The sequence below is a fragment of the Pygoscelis adeliae genome, unplaced genomic scaffold (assembly GCF_000699105.1).
Source record: "Pygoscelis adeliae isolate BGI_AS28 unplaced genomic scaffold, ASM69910v1 Scaffold27, whole genome shotgun sequence".
Lineage (NCBI taxonomy): Eukaryota > Metazoa > Chordata > Aves > Sphenisciformes > Spheniscidae > Pygoscelis > Pygoscelis adeliae.
In genome coordinates this window covers 5,791,076-5,814,788 of record NW_008825410.1, presented here as the reverse complement: position 1 = coordinate 5,814,788, position 23,713 = coordinate 5,791,076, and the positions used below count along the sequence as shown (strand labels likewise).

The following is a 23,713-nucleotide window of genomic DNA, read 5'->3' as shown; positions in this document are numbered from 1 at the left end:
CAAAGGTCAAAGACATAATGATAAAATACAAGCAGATTTCAATAAATGATCTTTCGAAGCTCCTGAAACCAAAAGACAAAAAGAGAAAACTGCATTTAATGTCTAGAGGATTTGCACGCTGTCAATCGTTAATTAAGATACCTGAGATAAAGTTCACCCTTGCAAGACAAGACAGCAGAATGGGCACCTAGTGAATAAAGAGCTGTTTGAGATCAAAGGGCACCTGGGCTCACAACAGTACAATTCAGCGCTGGAGGTTTCACTTCAAACACAGGACAGCTGGAGGAGAGCAATGCTTTGGGCTGCTCCTGCTCCTGGGCTGTTAGTTGCAGTATTATTACTTACTGGATTGAGCTGTGAATCAAACCACTATGAAAAAAAGAGGCAGAAAAGAACCATTTATGACGAGCAGTAAGTACCATTGCTTGCAAATGCATTTGTTCATATGGTGGCTTCTAAGTGCCAGTAATGGGAACAGAATGGCTTTATTGCAGCTCTTTTTTGCATACGCTTTGGCAGATATGTGTAACTGAATGATCTCTTTGTTTCTTCTGTAACACAACAGGCCTCGTTTGTCCTCAGAGCAGGGTAATTTAGTGTTCCATGCTGGCTCCAGCAAAAATATTGAATTTAGAACTGGACCACTGGGGAAAATAAAAATTAATGAAGAAGACCTTGCAGAACTTTTTAGTCAGGTGATGTAGTTACTTTTCCTTAATATGTTTTCGTTTTCAGTTTTGCACATTAATAGTTTGTCTTCAGAATTTGTCTTAGCAAATGTTTGATGTGTTTTGTATGATTGTTATTTTATGTTATCTATGTCAGCACTCTAATATAAAAGTAAGCTATTGCAGACTTGTAAAGTAATCATGCCATTGCAGAAAATAATTAAAAGATTAAATTGTGTATGTAACAGAGCTCTCTATATTTAAATGGACTATATTTATAATAGTGAAGTTAAGCAAGAAGGAAACTTTCCTAAGCTTTTGAAAAAGCAAAGCTTGTTTACATTTGTAAGTGTTTGAAAAAGCCAAACTTTTTTCACGTTATCTCTGTTGTTTAAATTTAGGTGAGAGAAAGTAATGCAGAAATTCAAGAACTTAAAAAAGCCAATGGTGCCTCTCAGAACATGTCCCAACAGGTTGCTCTGCTGACCTCCAAGGTGAGCCATACCCTCGTGTCATCCTCCTCCAGCATTCCCAGTTTTCCATTCCTCAGATTAACATCGTTACCTGATTCATTTTAGTATTTCTGGACTCCAGTTCAGGGAACTGGGGCAGAGTCCATATTTAACATGAGCTCAGAGTGTATGTTTAATGTTGAGGTACTTATTCAGTAACTCTAGAGACAATGGAAATATTCCTGTAAATCCCATAATTTCCAGTTACCAGGATTCTTCTTTTGTTCACTGTCAACATCTCTGTGGACTATATCCTCAAATATTTATGGAAATGAAGTCCCACTAAATTCAGGAAACAGACCACGTGTGTTCTTATAGTTGTTACACAGACATTCCACTCCATAGGTGAAAAGGGCTATAGGGGTTTGCAGTGAAAAGAAAAGACCTATGCAGTAGTTTTGTCTCTTTCCTGCTACTAAAGAATTTTCTCCAACAGAAGATATTGAAACCTTTGGCTGACTTGGTTTAATTGTCTTTTGTTACAGTGTTGCCACAAGTTCCTTATACGAAAATATTTTATAGCCTAAAAGACCTCCCTTTAGGGAAATTGTGCTAATACATATCCATCATATTCCCTGATTCAGTGTCAGCTTGCTGTTTGTGGTTATAACCCACTGAGACATGGTGAACCTTTTCTTGGCTTTTGGTGTACTGTCTCACACCTCTGTCCTTTGCATGCACGCGAGCACCTGCACAGTCCCACTGGAACATTCACATTCTCAACGTTAAGCACCTGAATACGTCTTCACAAGACTGAGTCTTGCTTTTTGGAGCCGAACTAGGACATATTTAAGCTGTCTTTTTCTGAACAGCCTAAAACACCAAAATCCCAGTGAATGGAGCCTGATTTGAATCTGATTATCACCTGGTTTCGCATACCAGCTATTCCCTTTTCTCAAAAGAAAATATTTTGTTAGCCTACTGGCATCCAGCACGTACCTCTGTGGTCACTCCCATACCAAGCACAATGTAATTTGCATTTCTCTTGCAGATCGTGAATCTTGACAACAAACTTCAAAGCTTAGAGCAGGTGAGTAAATGGGAAGTAAATGAGAGATCAAAAAAAGAAAATCCCAGCCCCAAGTAAATAAAGTGAGGCTACAGTGATTAAATAGCTAAATGATTTCTTTCCTCTCATGCATTACTCAGGAAAACTTTTTTTGGTAACAGAAGGTAAAAAAAAGCCAAGATTTGTGGAGGAGGTGAAATGCCTTCTTACAAAATATAAACTGTGTAGGAGCCCGCATTCCTTAAAGGAAAAACAGTTGTAGACTCAAGAACAACAACTAGATACTAAAAAGTAAAGTCTTCCTTCACTGATCTGTCAAGATGAAGGCTGGAGAATTCAAACTGGATTTTGTATTGTACTGGAAATAGCTAATTTTCAACTGTCACCTGCTTCTCCACTGAGCTTGTGACAAGCCACAGCTACAGCTGCCAGTAACAGCAGTTGTCGTATCAGTCACCCATGGAATCGAGAAGACAAGATAACCTTCCATCTAGACTCACAGTCTGCTGCTGAAAAAGTCTCTATTAACATTTACTTCTTACAGGGCTTTTCTCATCCTAGTGCTTGCAGCCGGCCACCCTGTGTAAGATCAATCATATTAGTCATTATTTTGTACAGGGATGAGTGAAACAGCTCAAAACCTTTACAAATCAACCTTGCTGAAAAAAAAGGGGGAGAGGGGAACCCAAGAAAGAATGAAAAAAAAAAAAAGAAAAAAAAATTTGTCTTGAAAATAAATGTTAATGGAACACCAAATAAGCACGAACCTCATTTTCTGCTCTTTTCCTGGGTTTCAGGCTATCCAGAGGAAAGCCTGCAGTAGTAACCCCTGTGAGAACTCAGGAACCTGTGTAAACTCACTGGATGGTTTCTTTTGCCTCTGTCCCAGCAACTGGCAGGTAAGTCTTTAGCCTCCTTGAATATGGACCGTGTATTTTAACTGTAAGGATACACCTGGCTTAGTGTAATTGTGATGTAGTGTAGCATTTTAAGGTTGCTCAGGACAGAATGAGATATGCTGAACAGCAAAGCAGCAGTATCACACTCATCGTTTGGCTGAAGGGCAGCAGATTTGCTTCTCAGCAATATCAATATATACCAAAAAAATGAAGCCCAAACCATTGGGCCAGACCCTGCACTGTTATACACAGGCAATGGCCCATGAAGTCAGTGATGTTTGGCAGTTCCCACAGCAGAGAATTAGTCTTTGGTTTTTGCTGAGCAGTGAACTGAACTGCATGCCTTGCTGTTGATCTTACACAAGGATAGAGAGAGAATGGGGGAAGGGAAAGATGTTTATTTAAGCTCAAACAAATAAGACAAATGGGGGTGTAAGTAATCAATCCCATTCTGAGTTTTTTAAATCCAAAGACTTTACGGGCAAAGGCTTTAATGGTGCTGTTACATGCACTAGAGATGGAAAAGTTGTACCTTCTTCTCAAAGGCTCTCAACTTGAAAATTGTCCCAGCAAGATTTGGGTAAAAATTTCTGTGCTTTCAGTCTTAATAAAACAGCATCTCCTGATAGAAACAGTTTGAAAGAAAGTTTTCTGAGCCTTTTGCTAGCAAGTTGGAAAGTAGGGGGGACGACAGTACTATGCTGTCCATATGCTTTCTACAAACATCTGAAATATTTTATCCCCTATCTGACTGATAACCAGGGTCACAGAAACACAGCTGAAAAATAGAGTTTTGTTATAATTTTTCATAAGGGAAGCTGTGTTGATAGCGGCCCATGGTTTGTATATCTTTGGAAACTATATTAAACATTAGCTCCATGGTTTGCTTCATTTCTCAGTTATTTGGAAAATAAACTGGTTTTCCATTTCATCTTAGGGCCTCCTGTGTTCAGTGGATGTTAATGAATGCCAGATTTATGCTGGAACAGCGTTAGGCTGTCAGAATGGAGCCACTTGTGTGAACACACCAGGCAGCTACAGGTAACTTTTCAAAAATAGACACAAAAATCCTATGTAAAATACTCTGCTATTTTTGTACCCCGTATCACACCTGCAGCACAAGTTCTAGGAATAAGTCTGTTTGGTATCTATGGACTATAATCCCTGCAGTCTGAGGGAATGTAAAATCCTTAATACACTGTACACTGAGCCCACCACAGACACAGAAGGCCCTCCGAAGCCATTGCCTGCTTTGACAAAGAAGAGCAGCAAGAACCAGATTTATCACACAGCCATGCTGGGGAAGAAGGCTGCAAATTGGAGACGGGCTCCAGCGACCCGGCCCTCTGTCGCAGGTGCAGATGCTTTAATGGAAATTTACTGCGCCATGGGATGTAGATGGGGCGGTGAGATGCGGCATGCTGGTCTGTAACCAGCACTCGCCAATGTGCCCAGCTAGCACAGCCATGTTATCATCCCTCCGTTATTACCTACCCCTTGAGACCAAAGGGAGTGAGGAGATGAAGGAGGTGAACAGCTTTGGTGCAGCAAAGGCTTTTGAGTTGTTGGAAACAACTGAATATATGGGCACCCTTGATCACTGGCATTCCCAGCACACCGCGTAACTCTGAGAAATGCCTTCACCCCCTCCAGAAATACAGGCACTGCTGAGACTGCAGCAGAGCAAGCAATGCACAGTGCTGCCAGGCAGAAAGGGAGGAGAAATGCTGTCTGCTGCCGGCTGGCTGGGAGGGTGCCTGGGCTGCCTGTGTGCGGGCCACCATAGACACGAGGTCCCTGGAGCATATCCTTCTCTGGCTGTGCCCAGCTCCTTAGGAAACATGCTCTTGTTTACAGGGCAAGCCAGCCTGAATGTTCTGCCTTATTTTCCAAAATGTCAAATAATCTGGTAAATAAATAATGTTCAGATATAATACAAAGCTATCCCTGTGCAATGGGAACAAGCAGGCTGGAGAGCATGCCACAGCTTTCTGCAAAGCATTTTGTCTCCTGCTTCAGCATGAAAATCTTAGCCCCCACAAATATTTGCTTGGCATAACACTGGTTTATAGTGCTTTGTCAGTTCTTGGAAGGATCTCACACAAAGGAAGTTCTCCTGCAGTGCTCCTCACACTTCAGCATTAACACAGAGCCTGCTGAGGTGTCACTGGTATGTGATGCTTCCTGTCAGCTTTTCTTTGATTTTAAAGGATGTTTCTAGCTTGCCTGCAGCTGTCCCCAACACAGACATTTGTCAAGGAAACAACACACAAAGCAGCCAGCCTTTACTTGTTGTTTCTTACTGTGCTCAGAGATGTCGTGTACAGGTGTGTGACTAAATTAAGGTTAGAGAGGACAAACCCTCTTCCTTTCTCGCAAGCGTTGTCATTGTGTTAATACAATCATGATTCCTGTAAGCTTCTTCCCCAATGTAATTCTTGCCCTTCTTGGTACTTGCTGAATCAGTGCTTCCTGAAGTGAACTAAGACCTCTTCATAAGTCATCCAAATCTTAATATCACTGCTTTTGCATTACGCCCTCAGGATTATTGTTTAGTCCTTTCCCCAACCCCATTGTACTGTCTTCACAGTCTCCATGTACTGTCTTACTTATGTCTGAGTGGTCCCCAGATGCTAAATCCATCCCTGGGTAAAGCGTGACACGACTCTTTTCAACAACTGTGAGAACATTGCTGCTAAATTTTCTGGGACCCAGCAACCCATGTCACACTACTCCTGCTCTGGTGTAGTTATATACACCAGCTTGGACTGCGGGTAAAGAAAAGGGTGATATTTAACTTTCCATAGCCCCCAGAGATAACACCAGGTGAAGGGCAGTACTGGATTAGGTACCGTGAAATGAAGCATTCTTCACTCCCTGCTCAGATTCTTTACCTGCATGCTTTAAGCTGTAATTCAGGAAAGCACTGAAGTATGAGGAAAAAGAGCAGGTATCCAGGAAACACCTTCCTGAATCAGGACCTTAATGGGATATTGCATCAGTTGGATGAAAGGCTGTGAGAGTGCCCAAGACTATCAGACTTTTGTGTCAGAACCAAAATAACGGGGGCCTCATCACAACATGCCGTCAGCGATGGGAGAGAACCAGGGCAGTGCCGAGCAGCAGTGCATCACAATTTGGCTGAAGATCCTTCCAGTGTGACCTACCTCTTGAAGCTGTTCTCTGAGCAACTTCAGATGGGTAGCAGATTAATCTTTGCCAGACTAGGCAGGAGACAGTGCCATTGTCCTCCTCCTTTGGAGCCGGTCAGGTTGCCTCGCTGTGTCCTTTGGAGTCAAACATGAAGCTCTGAATGTACTTTGAACATACAAAGGTGACCTGTTGCCTCTGTGCTTGCCCAGGTTAAGCTACTGCACTGGCGAGATGGTGTTGGTCTATCTGCCGTCTCTTACAATAACGAACATGCTGTCTTACAGTACTGGAGACTGCAGTTAAGCATTAAGCTGTTGTGGGTTTTTTAAGCCTAAGTTCATGTGGGTTGCTTGTCCTGGGTGCAGCGTTTAGTTACCTGCAATTGGCTTATCAAACTGCTATTTCAACTGAGCATGTGACACCGTGGCAGGGACAGTAGCAGCTTATTAATAAATTGCTCCAAGGTCCAGATCAGCTGCACTGGAATACCCTGATTCAAATTCTGTAGATAAATGCTTTTGCAGAGTGTTTTTTGTTAGCCAGCTTAAAAGCAATCCAAGAAGGGTGTGTACCTGCCGTATGTCTCTGTGAGGAGCAGACATCAGCAGACATCGCAGCATATAACTTGCATCCAAATAAGTGTCTCTGCCATTTTAATAAAAAGCTAGTGAATGGATAGGAGGCTTTCTGTAGGTTTAGGTCCCTTTCAGTTGTATTTCAGAGCCTCAGATTTGGTCTATGTGGAAATAGAGGGACAGAGAAAAGGGAAATGTTGCCCGATGGCTTAGAAATTCCCCATTTCAGTTCCACCCCATATGTACAGTGCTGTGACTAAGGTGTGCCCTATAGATAACAACGCGATGCAGCTGGCAGCCTGCAAGCCAGATCCCCCCTGTAGAATGCCTCCCTTCAGCCCACTACTTTGTTCTTCCTACCCCATTAGCCCCAAATGCCCCCTCCTGCCCACCACACTTGCTTGAAAGCTGGGCTGCTGCTGAGACAGCAGCTGCCACATGTTGAGGTGTGGGTGTGAAGGTACCCCGCGCTCTGGGACAGGCCAGACATGGCATTTCTGTGTATTGCTAGAGGTAGGGTTTTAGGCACTTGGCATCATATGAGGGTCATAAACTGAAATACAAAGTTTTGGTGCTCTCTGACTGAAGTGGGGATTTCCAGGCTCATATTCCGTTGAAGTCTCATGTTAGACATTTCTTTTTTTCTGGATTTGTGCTTGTGAACGTAACAAAAGGCTGCGGATTCTCCCATAGGGTCAGACAGTCATGGATATGCACAAGTCCCACATGATTCTTGAGCCTCTGCTGAACAGGAGCCTTGTCTCTGTGCATGATTATTAATAGGATTGTCAGTATAGTTAAACAGACAAATTTCATATGGAACACCACATAAATAAGAGTGGGGAATGATCTCTTACTATGGCAATATGTGATCTTTAACAGCTATATAAAGACAACATTTTGATTTTTCTGTCTGCTTTCACCATTAGCTGCTCCTGTACTCCAGAAACCTATGGGCCTCGCTGTGCCTCCAAGTTTGATGACTGCCAGGGAGGATCTGAGACACTCTGTGGGCATGGCATCTGCATAGATGCAGACAGGGATCAGCCCAACAAGGTAAGGAACAATGTAGAAGTCTCATTATGCAGCAGAGCATGAATAAGCAACAAATAATGCTGAGCACCACAAAACTGTGTAGCGCACACTGCTGCTGAAAAACAGCAAGAAATGCCACTGTACAACATAACCTAACCTCTCTGTTGTCCCAATGACAGCAGAAAGAATTGAAAATGCCTTGTGTCTTGTTAGAGGTGCTTGTCACTGTATCAGATCTACTACTACATCCATAGGGAGCTTGGGAATATTCTTTGAATAAGTCAATTTCTTTGCTCAATTTCTAAAAGTCTTATTTGAAGGATAATATTACTGTTCGTTATTTGGGGAGTTCTAAGTTGCTGGAATATTTTATTACTTAAATGATTAAGAAAGACAAACAACATGAATCTTGTTTCTCCTGGGAAAAGGCATACCTGTGAAACATTATCGTCAGTGGCCTGGGAGCCACCAGGGCTGCATAGCGGCTGGGTGGCTGCTGCTCATCTTTGGTGCTCCTCACTGTCAGCTGGACCTGACTCCAGGCCCAAGCTCTCCAAGTGTCTGCACTGGGTGGATGCTAGCATACACTTGAACGGTCTTCTGGAGCAAGCCAGCTCATTCTTTTTGGGAGAGAATCTGGGTACAGGGTGTTCACTCCAAAGGGACATATGGAACATGCCAGCTTTGGCTCTTTCCACTCAGAGCAGCCCTCCAAAACTACCCTGCTGAGCCTGTGCTCCTTAACACTCCTATACACCCATGCACCAGTCCAGACACACCACATATTCTTCCTGCTATGCTATAAAATAATTTCTTTGCTCAATTTCTAAAAGTTTTCACAACTCATCACTTGTTTTCTGCCCATTTTTTGTGGAGAAAGCTTTTCAGAAGGGTTCAGTGTTGGCTTAACGGTGCCTGCTCCTGTGACAGCCAACAATAAAGCTCCCATTAGCTTTAATTGGACCAAAGCTAGATAAATGCTGAAATCTGGCCATTAGTAAAGTTTGCTAGAGAGAAAACCGTTTTCCTCAAAGAAAACATATATTTGCAATTTAATGTCAGCACTGCACGTTGCACAGATTACTGAACAGTTTGCTGAAAAGAAAACAGCCAAGCTGATTTCAGGTTGCTTACACTGATCTGTTGACCCTGGTTACAAAGCAAGTTGATGACTTTTAATTATGCTTATGTACAGGTCATAACCGCTGTTCATTTTCTCTGGGAGCTTTGGGGTAAATTACAGGTTTCTTTTATGAATGTAATGAATGAGCCTGTTGTTGCTTCCATAATCTAAATAGGTGAATTCAGAGGAAGAAATAGACTGAGAAAACTACCAAAGCAACTTATAAAACAGAACGTGCAAACCATGTAATGCTCTGAAAGCTTTCTTGCTATAGATTAAAAGACATTTTATAAAATGAACTCCTCCTGCCCTTTTCTTGACTGTTCTAACCATCTTAAATATGTAATGTGATGTTTGCTCTGGCAGCCCAAGTACCGCTGTGTCTGTGACACTGGCTGGATGTCCCCTCCTGGCAGCCCTGCCTGCAGTGCTGATATAGATGAATGCAGCCTCCCTAATCGTCCGTGTTCACAGAATCCACTTGTGCAGTGCCACAACACACCAGGCTCCTACTCGTGTGATCCCTGCCCCACAGGTATCATGTCCTTCCATGCTCTCAGGTGGGGGGTGGGGTGGCAGTAGGTAGTACTGGCTGTACATCATAAGTACAGACACAGGATCCAGATGAGAGTAACTCCATGAAATGCTTTGGTCTGTATTCTAGAGAATAAATGCCTGCAGGTTATGTCTTATCTAGGTAACGCAGGCAGTGGAGTCTAACGCATGATTTATCCCATCCTAAACTGAGCATCTAAATAGGTCTGATGTATCCTCACATCCATAGGTACCTTCATGTCCATCATGTCCTATTACCTTCATGTAACAGGTCCAAGGTACTTTCATATCCTTATGCTCACTGCCCTAAGGCAATATAAAAATCTAATTGTCCCCTCAAGCCATATAACCTGTGATTCCTCTTCCTGAGTTGGGTAGGTGGTGTGTACAGGAGAAGTATTTGAAGTATTTAAACAGAATTATGATAAAGCTTTGCTGCAAATTGTGCATGTGTGCACTAGAGCAGAACTGCCTCCTCTTTAGGTTAAAGTGTGTTTGATTCTGGAATATCCAGAATACAGTTAAAATAAAACGTTCTTGCATACACATCTGCACCCTGTTGTGTTTGTAGTCTATTTTTCAGACCAGTATTAATTTTCATCAGTTATGAGAGGGACGAGTCTTCTCTTGTGTTAATGAAGTGAAATTCAAAAGTCTTTTTGCTCTATGAAAAGATCTGGTCAAAGAAGAAAATGAAAAGACCAGGCATTTTCTATTTTAACGTCTTTCCTCTGCTTGTTTTTAGGCTGGCAAGGAAATGGCTACAGTTGCCAAGACGTTGATGAATGTGAAAGTAATAATGGAGGCTGCTCAACAGCACCGATGGTTCAATGTATCAACACAATGGGATCCTTCCACTGTGGGCTCTGTCCACCAGGTAAAATCGATTTTTTTGTTGATAAAACTATGGAAAGGCTTAGAAGATGAAGATTCAACACATTTGAGCCTGTTTTATGGTCGACTTAAGAAGCTGAAGATTGGTTTTATATAAAGAAGTATCACATACACAAAGCAATACTGTAATACAGAATGCGGAGTCCAAGTATATTCAAACTGCTTCAGCTATTAGTGAACATTTTGTAGAGTATGTCTCTAATGATGGTCCTCTGAAATGTGTTTCTCTTGTACTAGGTAGCCCTTTTCAGTGTTAGAGCCTTGATTTGACAATGTACTTCTTTTATAAGATCATTAATGGGAAACAAGGATTGCATAATTATGATAGTAATTTCATTGTCTGTATTAATTGAAAGAGTATCCTGTGTGCCATAAATCAGCTGTATTGTCTGTCTTAAAAAAAGGCTTGATAATTGTCACGCTCTGAATGCTGTCTAAGAAGGCCGTGTTTCCATTGCAGTACAGGTCAAGCAGTGGAAGTCGTGACTTATGTCTTTATAATTTGTGGTTTATGATTTAAAATGCTTTATGAAATGCATGCTACCAATACTAGAAATACTAGCAGGAAAAAGCGCTTCTAATTGACCTTTCAATTACTATTTAAATGGCAATAGACTACAGGTAGTGAAAGCTCTCAGTTACTGAGTGCTGAAGGGCTACCACCACGCTGGAAACATGGCCTCAGACAAGTTTTGATGTGGTGCAATGGACCTCTGCTCTGGCCATGCAGAGTCATGCTGCAGTGCTTTGGTCCTGCTGAGCCTCCCGAGAGGAGGCGGATGTTGTGTTTGAGACCCAAGGGCAGCTCTGGCGTGCAGCGGAAAGCCTGGAGGTGGTTGGGGCTAGCTGGGTGCAGATGTGTAGGGAGGGCAGCGCATGGTGGCTATATTTGCCTAGCACTAATATACCTTTTTTATAAAATCATGGGAGGATTTAGTTACAATCAGAATCCATCCCTGCAATGTAGGAACCACAATAAATATGCCAGGTTTTACTTCAGCAGCTATCTCAACTTTTTCTTTTTAACTGCAGAAGACTATGATTTTACACCATAAATTAGTCTTTTTCTCAGCAGATGATTGTTTTGCTTTTGATTCTCAGAGAACGTAGTTTGTTACAGGCTAACTGAGATTTACCTCTGAACAGGTTATGAGGGAGATGGACAAACATGTACCCAGGTTGATATCTGCTCAATAAATAATGGAGGATGCCATCCTTTGGCTACTTGTACCTCAGCTCCAGGTACGATGCTCTCTTAAGGACTGTAAGTAATACCAGTGTGAATCTCAAGAAGGGTTTGGTTAGGCTGAATCCACTTTGTAGCAACATATTTAGATTGTAGCCCCTTCTCCACAGTCAGTTTTGCCTCAACCAAAGGAGTTTACAGGCAGGTTAGCTAAAGCCAGCAGGCCTTTCCACAACACTGACAGAAATAGATTTAGGCTCCACCAAAGAGAAGATTTCATCATAAAAATGTGGAGATCTTCACCATTTCTCTTTGATGCGGTTTTCCAATTTCAGCTGCTTTTACTATTCTTCTCATTTCCATAAATACCCTTTGACTACTCCCACCACTTCCCACGAAGGTGACCTTGGACTCTCAGGTACCCGTAGCAAAGCAACACGAGGGATCTTTCCATGGTCAAACTGGACACTGACCAGGGAAGGTATCAAAAGATCAAATAAGTTAGAATTATATAAAGGATCTGCTTCAAAATGTCAAGGACCTTTACTGTCATTGGTATTGTCATTGTAACAAGGACCGAATTACTTTCTGTATCTTGTCTCATCTCCCAAGGGCCAATGCCATTTTGTTCCTGCACATCTGGGTATACTGGAAGTGGATATGGGCCAAACGGGTGCTCTCCTCTCAGTGATATCTGTCAGCTGCAAAACCCTTGCGCAAATGGGCAGTGCTTGGTAAGTGCTGGGGTCCTCGCAGCTAGTGGCAGTGTCATGTAGTTATAACCAGTAACAACAGGGAGACTGGTCAGACTGAAAGCTGAGTGCAGACATACTAAAGGTAATGACCTTTAGTAGACCTGGGGATTTTGATAATTCTGTTGTGGAGGATATTTATTATTATGATTTTGGAGAAATGTTCACAAACGGTAAATTTGTTGTTCCAGTAGAGTCTGATCCCATTTGTCCACACCGGTCTGTGGACATCCTCCTTTTGATGATCCTGGGATGCAGAGCGGAAACGGGACATATGATATGGGCTTGGTAGTGTTATGTTAACAGTTGGATTCGATGATCTTAAGGCTCTTTTCCAACCTAAATGTTTCTATGATTCTATGATATGTTACCTTTCCCTTTTCCCATTTTCTGTGTGAAAGGAGATGGTCCCCTCACCTCTACTCCACCCCTTACCAGCATTCCTCGCTCTCTCTTCTGTAGGTACCTATTGTCTTTTCACTCAGATATTTAAAGGACCTTTTGTGCCCAGATCTAATCTACTTTTTCTGACTATTTAGAAACTATTTATTTTAGTCAGTCTATTAAAAGATATGGCATCTTCCCCTAAATATACAACTATAGGCAATCATGGCTACAAACTACTACATAAAGATAATAACACAGTCAGATACTTCAGTAATGGGACTAATTCAGAAGCATCTAATAAAATAAAGGAACAGCACAGCTATATTTGGCCAGCGTAATGACAGATGGAATGTAATGTTAATTAAATATCAGGCAACACAGATCAGAAAACACCTTTTCGCCTTCTAAAGCAGCATTCCGAGCCCTAAATACACATCAAAATCCTCTTCCATCATACTGAAAATGTCTGTTCAGGACACAGGGGACATGAACAGAGAATGCAAAAGGAAATAGAAAATACCACACATTGATTGTATGTCATCAAAGATGGGATTGTTATCACGTACCTTGGAATACCATGTTCTGCTTTACCTGTAAAAATCCTGTCTATAAAACAAGAAATATAAGGAAAGAGGACGTACGAAATTAAAACAGTTAGAGATATGGAAAGACTTGATTATAAGGAGAGTAGTAAAGGTTGAGACAAAAGAAATGGAAAAGAGACATATAGAATAAGGAATAATACTGAGAAGGCAATGAAATTGTTCCCATTTAACATCCCTCAGGGCAAGAATGAAAATTAACAGCCCACATAACTGCAGAGCAGGCTTCCCAGAGAACAGGCTTGAGAGAAATGATTTATAAACCACTGTTATCTTGACTTGCTATTTATAAGGTTTAGGTAATATGATTGACTTGTTTCTAGGGTGATCATTTCAGAGCCAAGCAAACAGTTTTCTGAATGGCTAAATGAATACAGATTTTGACTATGTAGAAAGTAATTTGAAAGAGCCCTGCAAAGAAATAACTTAATAGAAAAAGCAAAGAGCTAGATAATCTGATTAGGCTTTGGGTTTATTTTGGTATTCACCAGTGACCATCAAGGCCATTAAATTCCAAAGGTTTTATTTCTTTTCTCTGGTATCTCCACATAAAATAAGCATAAATATCAGTCTTTCTGCCAACTACATTGGTTCCTTTAGGTGATCCATGCTCATTGAATTTATTGGATTTTCTTATACCTGTAGGCAATGATCTCTGGATATTTCTGCCTGTGTAATGCGGGCTGGACAGGCCCTAATTGTACAGAGAACATTGACGAATGCATTAGCAACCCATGCCAGAACGGGGGGAGCTGCACTGATGGGGTCAACGGCTACTCCTGCGAGTGCACCAGCTCCTGGACAGGACCACAGTGCCAGACTGCCCAGCAAGGTACGGCCAGGACCTCCTCCCCAGGAGAAATGGGCCACCAGCCTTCAGCGAGTAGATGCTTGTTCTATATGATTAATATGTGAATAAGAACCAAGTTATGATGGAAAAAAACAGCCCTCTCCTCGGTGGATTACAGGTCCCAATCCAAAGTCCCTTGAAGTCAGTTTTCCATGAGTTTTGTTTAGCAGTAGGAGTGTAACAGTGAAGTTGATCTGCAGTCCCACTGGCCTTGACTAGGTGCCAGACATCCTAAAATCAGATCTCTGTTCCTGAGAAAGTGGTCTGGTAAGCTGGTTGGGAAAGAGGATCCTATATAAGGAGAACAGATTTACGAGAGAATATATTAATGTTTCTCTTTTGTGCATACTATTTAATTTGTTGTGAAGCTGAGAGGTCCTGACATTTTTAGTCAAGACAAAAAGCCAGAAAAGGTTTTCAAACAGAAATTTAATGAAATAAATGTTATCCAGGAAAATGGGGGACTCTGAGTTTTACAGAGTGACTGCAAGTTCCTGCCTTTAACTTTTCTTCTTAATATCACTTTTTCTGTTTGTTTGGGATTTTTTTGCCATTGTTTTTAATTAAACAAGGTCAGGATAGCATTCCAGTGAGCGTCCCTGTAGCAACCATCTGTCAGATGGCTCATATTGATTGCAGGTTGCTGTGAAGAAAGCAGATTAACTTTTCACAGTATACAGAATGTAAAACTTTCACTGAGCCCCTGTGAAATCTGCTCTATTTTAGAGCTACTTCAGGCTTTTTCCTATTTTCCTTAAATATCTAACCAGTAATGTTTTATTATTAAGCACATGTGGGAAAAAAATTGATTTTTAACCATTCATAATAGAAGGGATAGAAAACCAGTTTTTATCCAGTGAGAAATTATAATGTATCAACTTTTGTTTTCGTTCCTAATCAAGGGAAATATAATACATTTTATGACATGATAATTCTGAACCTGGTTGAGAAATAGTGAGATGTTTTAGATGGACACTTCAGACAAAATTATATTCTTTTTACCACTCCTTGAAACAAAATACTTCAGTTTGCTGAGAATTGAATATTTCTTTAGGATCAGTTCAATGTTAAACTACAGCTGCTTGTTGTACACTATAGCTATATGTGCATTGTATTTTGGGTGCTTTATGGACATATTTTTCTGTAGTTGTTTGGGATTCCCAGTTCACAGCTCCCATTCATTGAATGGCTCAGTGAGAGAAGAGACCATGGTATATCATAAGAGGTATTATCAGGCCCAGAAATCTGACCAAAAAGAATAAATGGGACAATAAAACATCTGAAGGATAACTTCTATGATACACCATTACTGAGGAAGACAATTTTATATCATGTTAGCTTCAAAATGTTATTTCATTGTAGGTGAAAAATTTAAAGATTCAATCTGGAGGTAGTCTTCTGGAAAAAAACTAGGTTTTTTTTAAAAAACTATTTTATGTTTTACGGGCATTTTCCTGAGACAGAATCAACATCTTTTGGCAATATCCACATATTCCAGCTGAAAATCTTTGTTCTTTTTCCAGGAACTACTTTTCCCTCAAGGAGTAATTTTGCTCATTTTTTGCGATGTCATTCCACTTTAGAGGAAAACCTGACGAGTCTTTTGTAGAAGTATCTTTCATCCTTGTTTTAAATGTTTAGGCAGCCAAAGCTATGCAAGAAAGTTAGGTTTTGTTTAAGTCTGTATAGTGATAGCAGAAATTAATCTGTTGAACTTTCTCTCTCTTTCTGCAGTTTGTGGAGGATATCTCTCAGGCTCCAGGGGGACTTTCAGTTACCCTAACAACCCAAACAGCCAGTGGTACAACAGTGGGGTCAGCTGCGCTTGGGTTATTCAAACTGATCCTAACAAGGTAAAACAGAGTTCAGGTTAAAGAAACCCTCACTCTGCAGGACCCCTCAGCTCATCAGAGCAAACGTGACCATCTTCATGCCACATATTCCAATATTGTGATCCAATCCGCTCAGAATAAATAGTTTTTAAAAAATAATAAGTTTCAGATCCTTACAAGCCTTTAGGCTCCTTAGCCTAAGAATTTGCCCAGGTTATGTTTTCAAGGTTTTTCCTGTGCAGCTGAGGGTTAGAATTTATTTATCTACCACCAGCTAGAGAAAGTGCTTGTCTTACATTGCTTTAGAATGTGATCTGTGAATAGCTGCACGAGAAAAGCTCTGCTCTGATGGGCTCTGCAGTTGGTTCGTGAGCTAAGGAACCCCAGAACAATTTCATGTTTCTGATTTCTGAGCAGCAGAAATGTGGAATTCTGAATTCATATTGTCAATGGCTTTGTGTAATAACAGCATTTGAATTTTTTTAAGGATTAATTTTAAATGTTGCACTCAAATGCATATTCTGATTCTGATCCACAACTAACAATTCCACTTGTGTTATAACTAACAACTACAAAATATGTTACTTCACACTTTAGCATGGGACTTTTACTTGGGATCTAAATATTTGATCTATTTTTGTCATTTCATGGAATGAATTAGGTAGTTTTATAAACCAGTGGTTGCTAGTGGTTTATACAGCATTATATATATGTATGTGACATATCCTCAGCTTTAAGCCTGAGAGCCACTATTGTCTTAGCAGAGTTATATTAAAGCACATCAGTGAGGAATCTGAACATACATAAAGCTGTGTATGTTACTAAGTATCTAGAGTGGGCTTATGAGACACTGATTTTGTATGTGCAAAAAAAGATAATTTCATTTTTTTAACTCCCATGACAATATTTTCAACCATAGCAAGGATGAGAAATGTTAATTATCTGATGAGAAAACTGCCATGGGAAACCTGGAATAAAGTTGTATGCTGTATTTCAAGCCTTTCAGATGGCTTGAAATACATACATATATATATTTCACATATGTAACAGACACAGGCAAATGATCTCAATTATTAGTTTATAGAAATAACGCTCTTTCAAGACAACTTCCCTGTCCAAATTCTTTCCTATCTATCTTCTCTCTTTTGTTTTGACCCTTAAGATTCTGTAATATCTTCTTCTGTCCTGGAACTTTTCAGGAAATGGCATAATGGCTCCAAAGCTCGTAGATTCTCACAGTTGCATGAACACATATATCTGCTCTATACAGTTACTGCATAAACAGTGTCTCAGCAGATGGAGAAAAGGAGATTTCTTGTTTTGTTACATCCTGTTAGATTCTGCATATTATTTTCCCATTCTTCCAACTGGAGGCAAGTAATGAGTGTAACTCTGACTTCCTTCAAATCCATGATGGGCCTTCAGCGTCAATGCACATGCTGGGAAAATACTGCGGCTCCTCACCTCCTGCAGAGCTTTTCAGTTCCCACAACTCCCTGTATTTTTGGTTCTACTCAAACCACACCATTACAGCTGGAGGTTTTACTGTTCAGTGGGAATCTCGGGTTCCTGGTAAGTTTGATGAAATGTGAAGTAATTCAGCATCTTCATGGCTTTGGATCAAAACGAATGACTTATTTCCTTTGATTAGGAAACATTAGGAGCAGTAGGACAGTATTTTACTAGGGAGTGAGGCTGAAATGTAGACGTATAAGTCACTTTAAAATATTTAAACTCCAACTCTAGGCCTCTGCATGAATAACTTTCTGCTGTTTTTTAAGGCTGTTTTATACCTCCTGTGAGGAATCCCTCAAAAACCATGTGTTCCTGGAGATGCCGTTCTTCTGATTGATTAGTTCTCTCTTCTCACAGAAGTATCTAGTACTTTGAGCAAGCAAGTTACCTTTTTTTTGCCATTGACAATTTACAAGAGACTAAAGAGTTTGTACCATGCTTTCCAAACATGATAGGCTGTTGGGAATTTGATTTTAAATTATGTGTGAGCTTTTTGGTATGATTTGCTGTACATTTCTGCCTGCATTCTTGGTAATGCCACTTGCATGATTCTTCCAGGAGGCCTGGCAGTGCATTTCTAGAGATAAACTCCAAATCATCTTGTGCAACATCAAGCTCACTTCAATGTTCTGTGTATTGTCGAGAAACAAAATTGTGCATTGGGTTATGTCTTGAAAGAACCATAGAGTAAAAAAAGTATAGAAAATTCAGGGGGGGAACGGCCTCTTTATTTCCAGAAATATTTATTGAAATGCTTTTAATGTGATTTTTGGTGTTTTTTTTCTTTCAATTGACATCATTAGATAGATAATTACTAATTGACAAATATGGATACTGAAAAGTGAAAACAGATCTTTTTGGGGAAAAAAAAACCAAAAAAAGCAAAGAGGGAGAGAGGTATAGATGTAACTAAACTAGCTATTCCTTAGGTATAACACAGAAGTTACCCCTACCATTGCCAACTGTTACACTGAGAGGTGTAACAGTTTTATTACAGATATATATACAGGTATATAAAACAGCCTTCCCTGTAATTAACATTTTTTTTAAATGAAAACAGTCTTGTGCTAGGATAAAACACGGAGATTATTTACAAAGTACAGAATTTCAGATTAATTTTGTAAATTCAATCCAAAACACAGTGCTTTTGATCATTCTTCTAAAGATATTTCCATAATAACTGGGAGAGACTCTTTCTTTTACTGTGCAAATCAGGAAATATTTGGAGTTCTGCTTTTGTAATTGAGTTGCAGAATTAATTGTAAAATTTAAAGAAAGAAGTAACTTGTTGGTTTGTTTGCCTTGATCTTTGTTTTTGAATTTATTCTGGATCCCAAAGTGGTACCTAGTTTTGACACTACAGGAGAATTCATCTTCTGACCTGACATGTGGTGTTAAAGACTGTGTTCTTCCATGTTTCTTTTCTGTTAGAATGTGGTGGTGAGCTGACGGCTACTTACGGCTCGATAAGCTCTCCAGGATACCCCGGTAACTATCCTGTAAACAGAGACTGTTTCTGGACCATCTCCACCAGTCCTGGCCTCCTCATCACATTTGCTTTTGGCACACTAAGCCTAGAACACCATGAAAACTGCAGTTATGACCATTTAGAGGTAAAGTGTAATTGTGGATTATGACAACATTTTATGGCTATGTTACTGCAAAACAAGATATTTCAAAACTTTTTGTACATACAGAAGGGGACTGTTTGAATATTAAATCCTAGGTTGAAATGTTCATTTATACTTACTTATTCCAGCCATCAATGCACAATCAGATACAGGCAGTATAACAGAAAGGGGATGAGATCCTGCTCCACTGAAGTCAGTGGAAGTCTTGCGACTAAAGAGGATGGGATTCAGGCCAAATACCTGGTGGGAAGCTTTCACTTTCTTACAAAGTTCAGTCTCCAAACTCCTTGTCAACCCACAGAGAATTAATTAGCCTAAAGTAAACTATTAGGGAAAGGAATTTAAGATTAATAGATTTGTATTATAGTGCAGCCCATAACTTGATGTGTGAGCTTAGGGCTTTTTCTCAAGTGCAAAGTAATGGTTGCAGAATTCAGCAATACCCAGTCATGGAAATGAGAAGCTGGTTTGGAATAGCATGTTCTCCAAAATTGTGCAATGCAGGGCATGATTTCAGGAAAACGGTTCAACAGTAGATCTCCTGATACTCTCCCTTTCACAAAACCCTTGATGACTCTCCTAGGAGCACCATCACAGCTATGCTGGTGGGTCTGTTTCTTGGTTCCTGTGTGTTTGGAGGAAACTTCCTATGAGCTTTCCCTCCACTCACCGTCTACAATATTTCCTGGAGCCCCCAAGATAATTTTGAGAGTGTTGGTACTGTTCACAGTTGGCACACATCTAAACGCTGATCTATCATTCTGTCTAGATTCGAGATGGTCTTCTTCCACAAGACCCTGTCCTTGGTAAATACTGTAGCACTGGATCTCCACCCCCACTCCAAACCACTGGTCCGTATGCATGGATTCACTTTCACTCTGATGACTTAGTTACTGATAAAGGCTTCCACATTCTCTATACAACATCTCCTGGTAAGTAAAATTCAGCATTAAAAGTTGATCTGTGACATTCCCAAGATATAGCCAACAACATATGAATGGATGTAATTAATACTTGCTATTTAATAATACAGAAATCCTCTTTGATTTGCAGCCATTGTACAGAGGCAGCCTAAACTGAAAGAGTTACCATAATTATGAATATCTCAATTGATATATTTTTTTCTTAATATAGCAGATCCAAGTTGTGGAGGAAATTACATGGATAGTGAAGGGGTTATCACATCCCCTTTCTGGCCTAACCCTTATATCAACAACCGACAATGTATCTACATTATCAGACAGCCAGAGGATGAAAAAATATACCTCAACTTCACCCATATGGAGCTGGAGAGTCACACTGGCTGTTCATCAAGTTATATTGAGGTGACTTCTCTTAATCAGTTGATATGAAAGGTTGATTAATGCGTGTACAAAACCATGCTGCATAATTTCTGTCCCAAGGGCCGCTGCAGAAATAGGTGTTAAACAAAGGACTAAGTATACCAGTTTATTAGGGTCCAAAAGTCACAGGGGCTAAAAGAGCAGGACTGTACATTTGGAATGAAGCAAAGATAAGAGAACAAGAAAATCTGTCTAGCTTAACACTAATTCTTAATCGGTTGTACATAATTAAGGTGGAGTTTGGACCTTTGGTAAATGCATGTCAAATGCAAGAAAAATAGAAATAAGGCCATTGCCACTATGCAGCATTTTCTGGAGTCATGGTGTTATACGGAAGATCTTGTTCTGGCACAAAAAGGAAGCACACCATATATATATTTATATGTACATACATATGTACATATATACATATGTAAAGCCAGGAGTTTATTGTTAGCATAACTGAAATGTTACAAGTCTAATTCAAGAATTGTTTTTACTCTAAATCAAATTTTTATAGAAAAAATAATAGTACAGTTAGAACGTTTCTATATGGAAAATGTAATAATACAATAGTAATGTTGATACTAACTGAGATCCACCTGAGGTGATTTTTATGTTTGCTTTTACACCTAGCTCTCTCTTCATTGGTCTGCAGCTTCATGTTACATCTGAATTTACCACTACAGTGTGCCTTTTAAGTACACTAGATACCATTTCTTCATTTTTTTTGTTATCCCTAAACGCAGTTTTGTCCAGCTCCAGGTCTACATTTCTTTAACTGACCACAGGTGAGGTTTGGCATGGTGCTGTGCAGGCCGGGGGCTCCCGGGGGCCGTGGAGGCTCCCCAGAGGGGCAGAGCCTCACAGTCAGGGCCTCTCCCGCTGCCCTGGCCAGAGAGCAGGGCAGCCCTAGGCATCGGACACCTCCCTGGGGACAGGGGTGGGCCAAGGTCAGGCTGGGATGTGGACCTGCGGGTGGGCCCGGCTCAGCACAGCCCATGGCCGGGCAGGGCAGGGCTGTGGGGAGCTGGAGACTAGCCCTCCTGCAGTGTTGCTGGGGCTGGGACTCACGGCCCTGGGGGGCTGACATGGGGTCCTGGGCCATGGGCAGGGTGTGGGGGCCCCAGGGGAAGCAAGGCTGGGCCAGTGAGTCCTGGTGGTGCTATCAGGGCCTGACAAGCTCTTTACGTCGGTGGACTGTGCCCCTTCTCCTGTCACCCCGTCCCTGTTCTCCTCTGCGCCGCGCCCTGACTTGCCACATCTCAAGTCGTCTGCTGTCGTACCTGGCCTGTATTTCTCCATACAGTCATAAATAACTCATCCTACATGGAATGACTGCTGGGTACTGCTGTCTGTACAAAACTGTGGCTGTACCGCACAGAGGTAAACAGAAGTAAAACAAACTGGGCACAGACACCCGGTTGATTAGCGAAGGTGCCGCCACGGGTGAAGCAGGTAGGAGCAAGCCCTGCGGCCCCAGCACAGAGCTGGGTCCTGTGCTGCCGGCTACGCAGTTACGTGGCAGTGGGGTTTGGTTTTGTGCTTAATCTCTTCTTGACCAAGCAAGGAACAGGGCCCTGTGAGCTCCGTGCAGTTAATCTGTTTTTAAAAGATGTTATTGTGCTGACATAGTTCCCTTCCCTCTGCCTCTAATTCAGAGACTTTGGTTGGAATGAAGTGTAATTAATTTCTGAAATGAGAGGGGAAGTGTGTTTAATGAAAACAGACAGCTTTTGTTTGTTTGGCCTGGTACTCCTTTTGCCTAATTGCTGGCAGAACAGCAGTTAAATTCACAGCAGCCAGAGAAACAAAACCATTTCTGTTGAACGCAATCAGTTTGTATTAGTTCAGCAAGGCATTTACCTCGCTGTATGCTGATCAGTCACAAGCTGTTCAGTTTCCCTGTGTTTCTGTCCTCCTCTTCTTCCTGCCCTCTCACTCGGTGGCTCAGCCCAGAGTAGAGAAAAAGGACCAACATTTTTCTGACCAGGACAGTCGGTATGACTAAAGCACTGTGCTCTTTTATCAAGGCCTGATTTTCCACATATGCTTTTCCAAAATACTGTTTCACTGGGTTTTATAATGAAGTTCAGCTAGGGAGATAGCTTTTGGGTGTTTAAGTTACTTTAAAAGTCACTGTCCAACAATTGTTTTGTCACTTTGAAAAGGTGCAGATTATTCCCATCCCTGGCGATACCAGGAAATCTGCAGAGTTTCCACAGGCACCAGACACAGCTTGCAGGCACTTGCTCAGGGAGGGTGTTTAGTCTTCTACTAAGGAAGGAACAGCCTGGGACCAGGGATCTGCAATAAGAAACTAGAGACAATAAAACTTACTTAAGAAAGACTGTGACATGGTGCTGTGGAGGTAAGGTGTTAGCCAAGACAGCTCCTTTTCCATGCCATCCTTTTAACTGGCTATAGGAGACATTACTCACATGGCTTAGAGAACCTGTTATTTTTATCACTACTCACTGGGCTTTATAAACCAAAAATGTAAGGCAAATCAGCTCAAGAAAAAATGTAAACTCCTGTGAAATATAGTTCTGGAAACTTCCACTGCTGTCCAAAGATTTTCTAAATATTCTGGCACAAATTCTGATCTCAGTTGCTCCGCTGTAAATCCAGAATAATTCTGTCACCTTAAACTCAAGTTCCAGGGAAATTAAAAATATCTGTTAGTCAGAAAGCCATCTCACCAGCTTGAGATTGCCAAAGCTGGGCAAGCAGGCCAGCCACTGCCTGCTCACCAAGGCACTGACAAGGGTTCCCTGCCTTCTCTCCCAGTCCGTGGAGGAATACAGCTGAGGAGGAAAGAAGAGGTCATGAGAGGGGACCTGAAAGCTGGATGTCCCTGGCTTTGCCAATGATTTCACTGGAATGATTTTTTGGGGTCGACGGCATACAGGTGCATTTAAAAGCAGCTCCAGCTACATGAGCTACCACCACTTTTACAGCAGAAAAGAGCTGTTTTGTTTTCAGGAGAATCTTTGGGAGAAAAATTGCATTTTTTGCCTAGGCAAATAGCAGAGGACCTGTTTTTTGGACCTTAGCTTGTTGGCTGCCCTCTTGGAATGAGGTGGGCACCTCAGAGGGTGTTCAGAGCTCCTTGGCTTATACCAGTGCTCTGCCTGGTCCTGTGGATGCACCTGTTCTTACTCATGGACTGTGGGTTCAGGGCCTGAAGTTTGGAGGAGAAAATACCTCTTT

The 23,713-nt window shown here is 41.2% G+C and overlaps 1 protein-coding gene across 1 annotated transcript in view; it reads left to right on the top strand.

The window, feature by feature from the left end:
* The first annotated feature begins 292 nt into the window (after positions 1 to 292).
* CUBN (cubilin (intrinsic factor-cobalamin receptor)) overlaps positions 293 to 23,713 on the top strand; it is a 149,291-nt gene continuing 125,870 nt past the window's right edge. The window contains 17 exon segments of the mRNA XM_009330547.1: positions 293 to 411; positions 566 to 695; positions 1,070 to 1,162; positions 2,172 to 2,210; positions 2,987 to 3,088; positions 4,026 to 4,129; positions 7,746 to 7,872; positions 9,341 to 9,509; positions 10,275 to 10,406; positions 11,570 to 11,665; positions 12,222 to 12,343; positions 13,996 to 14,182; positions 15,935 to 16,053; positions 17,370 to 17,604; positions 18,979 to 19,160; positions 19,948 to 20,110; positions 20,313 to 20,503. Of these exon segments, the coding sequence (XP_009328822.1) occupies positions 293 to 411; positions 566 to 695; positions 1,070 to 1,162; positions 2,172 to 2,210; positions 2,987 to 3,088; positions 4,026 to 4,129; positions 7,746 to 7,872; positions 9,341 to 9,509; positions 10,275 to 10,406; positions 11,570 to 11,665; positions 12,222 to 12,343; positions 13,996 to 14,182; positions 15,935 to 16,053; positions 17,370 to 17,604; positions 18,979 to 19,160; positions 19,948 to 20,110; positions 20,313 to 20,503 (2,310 nt within the window).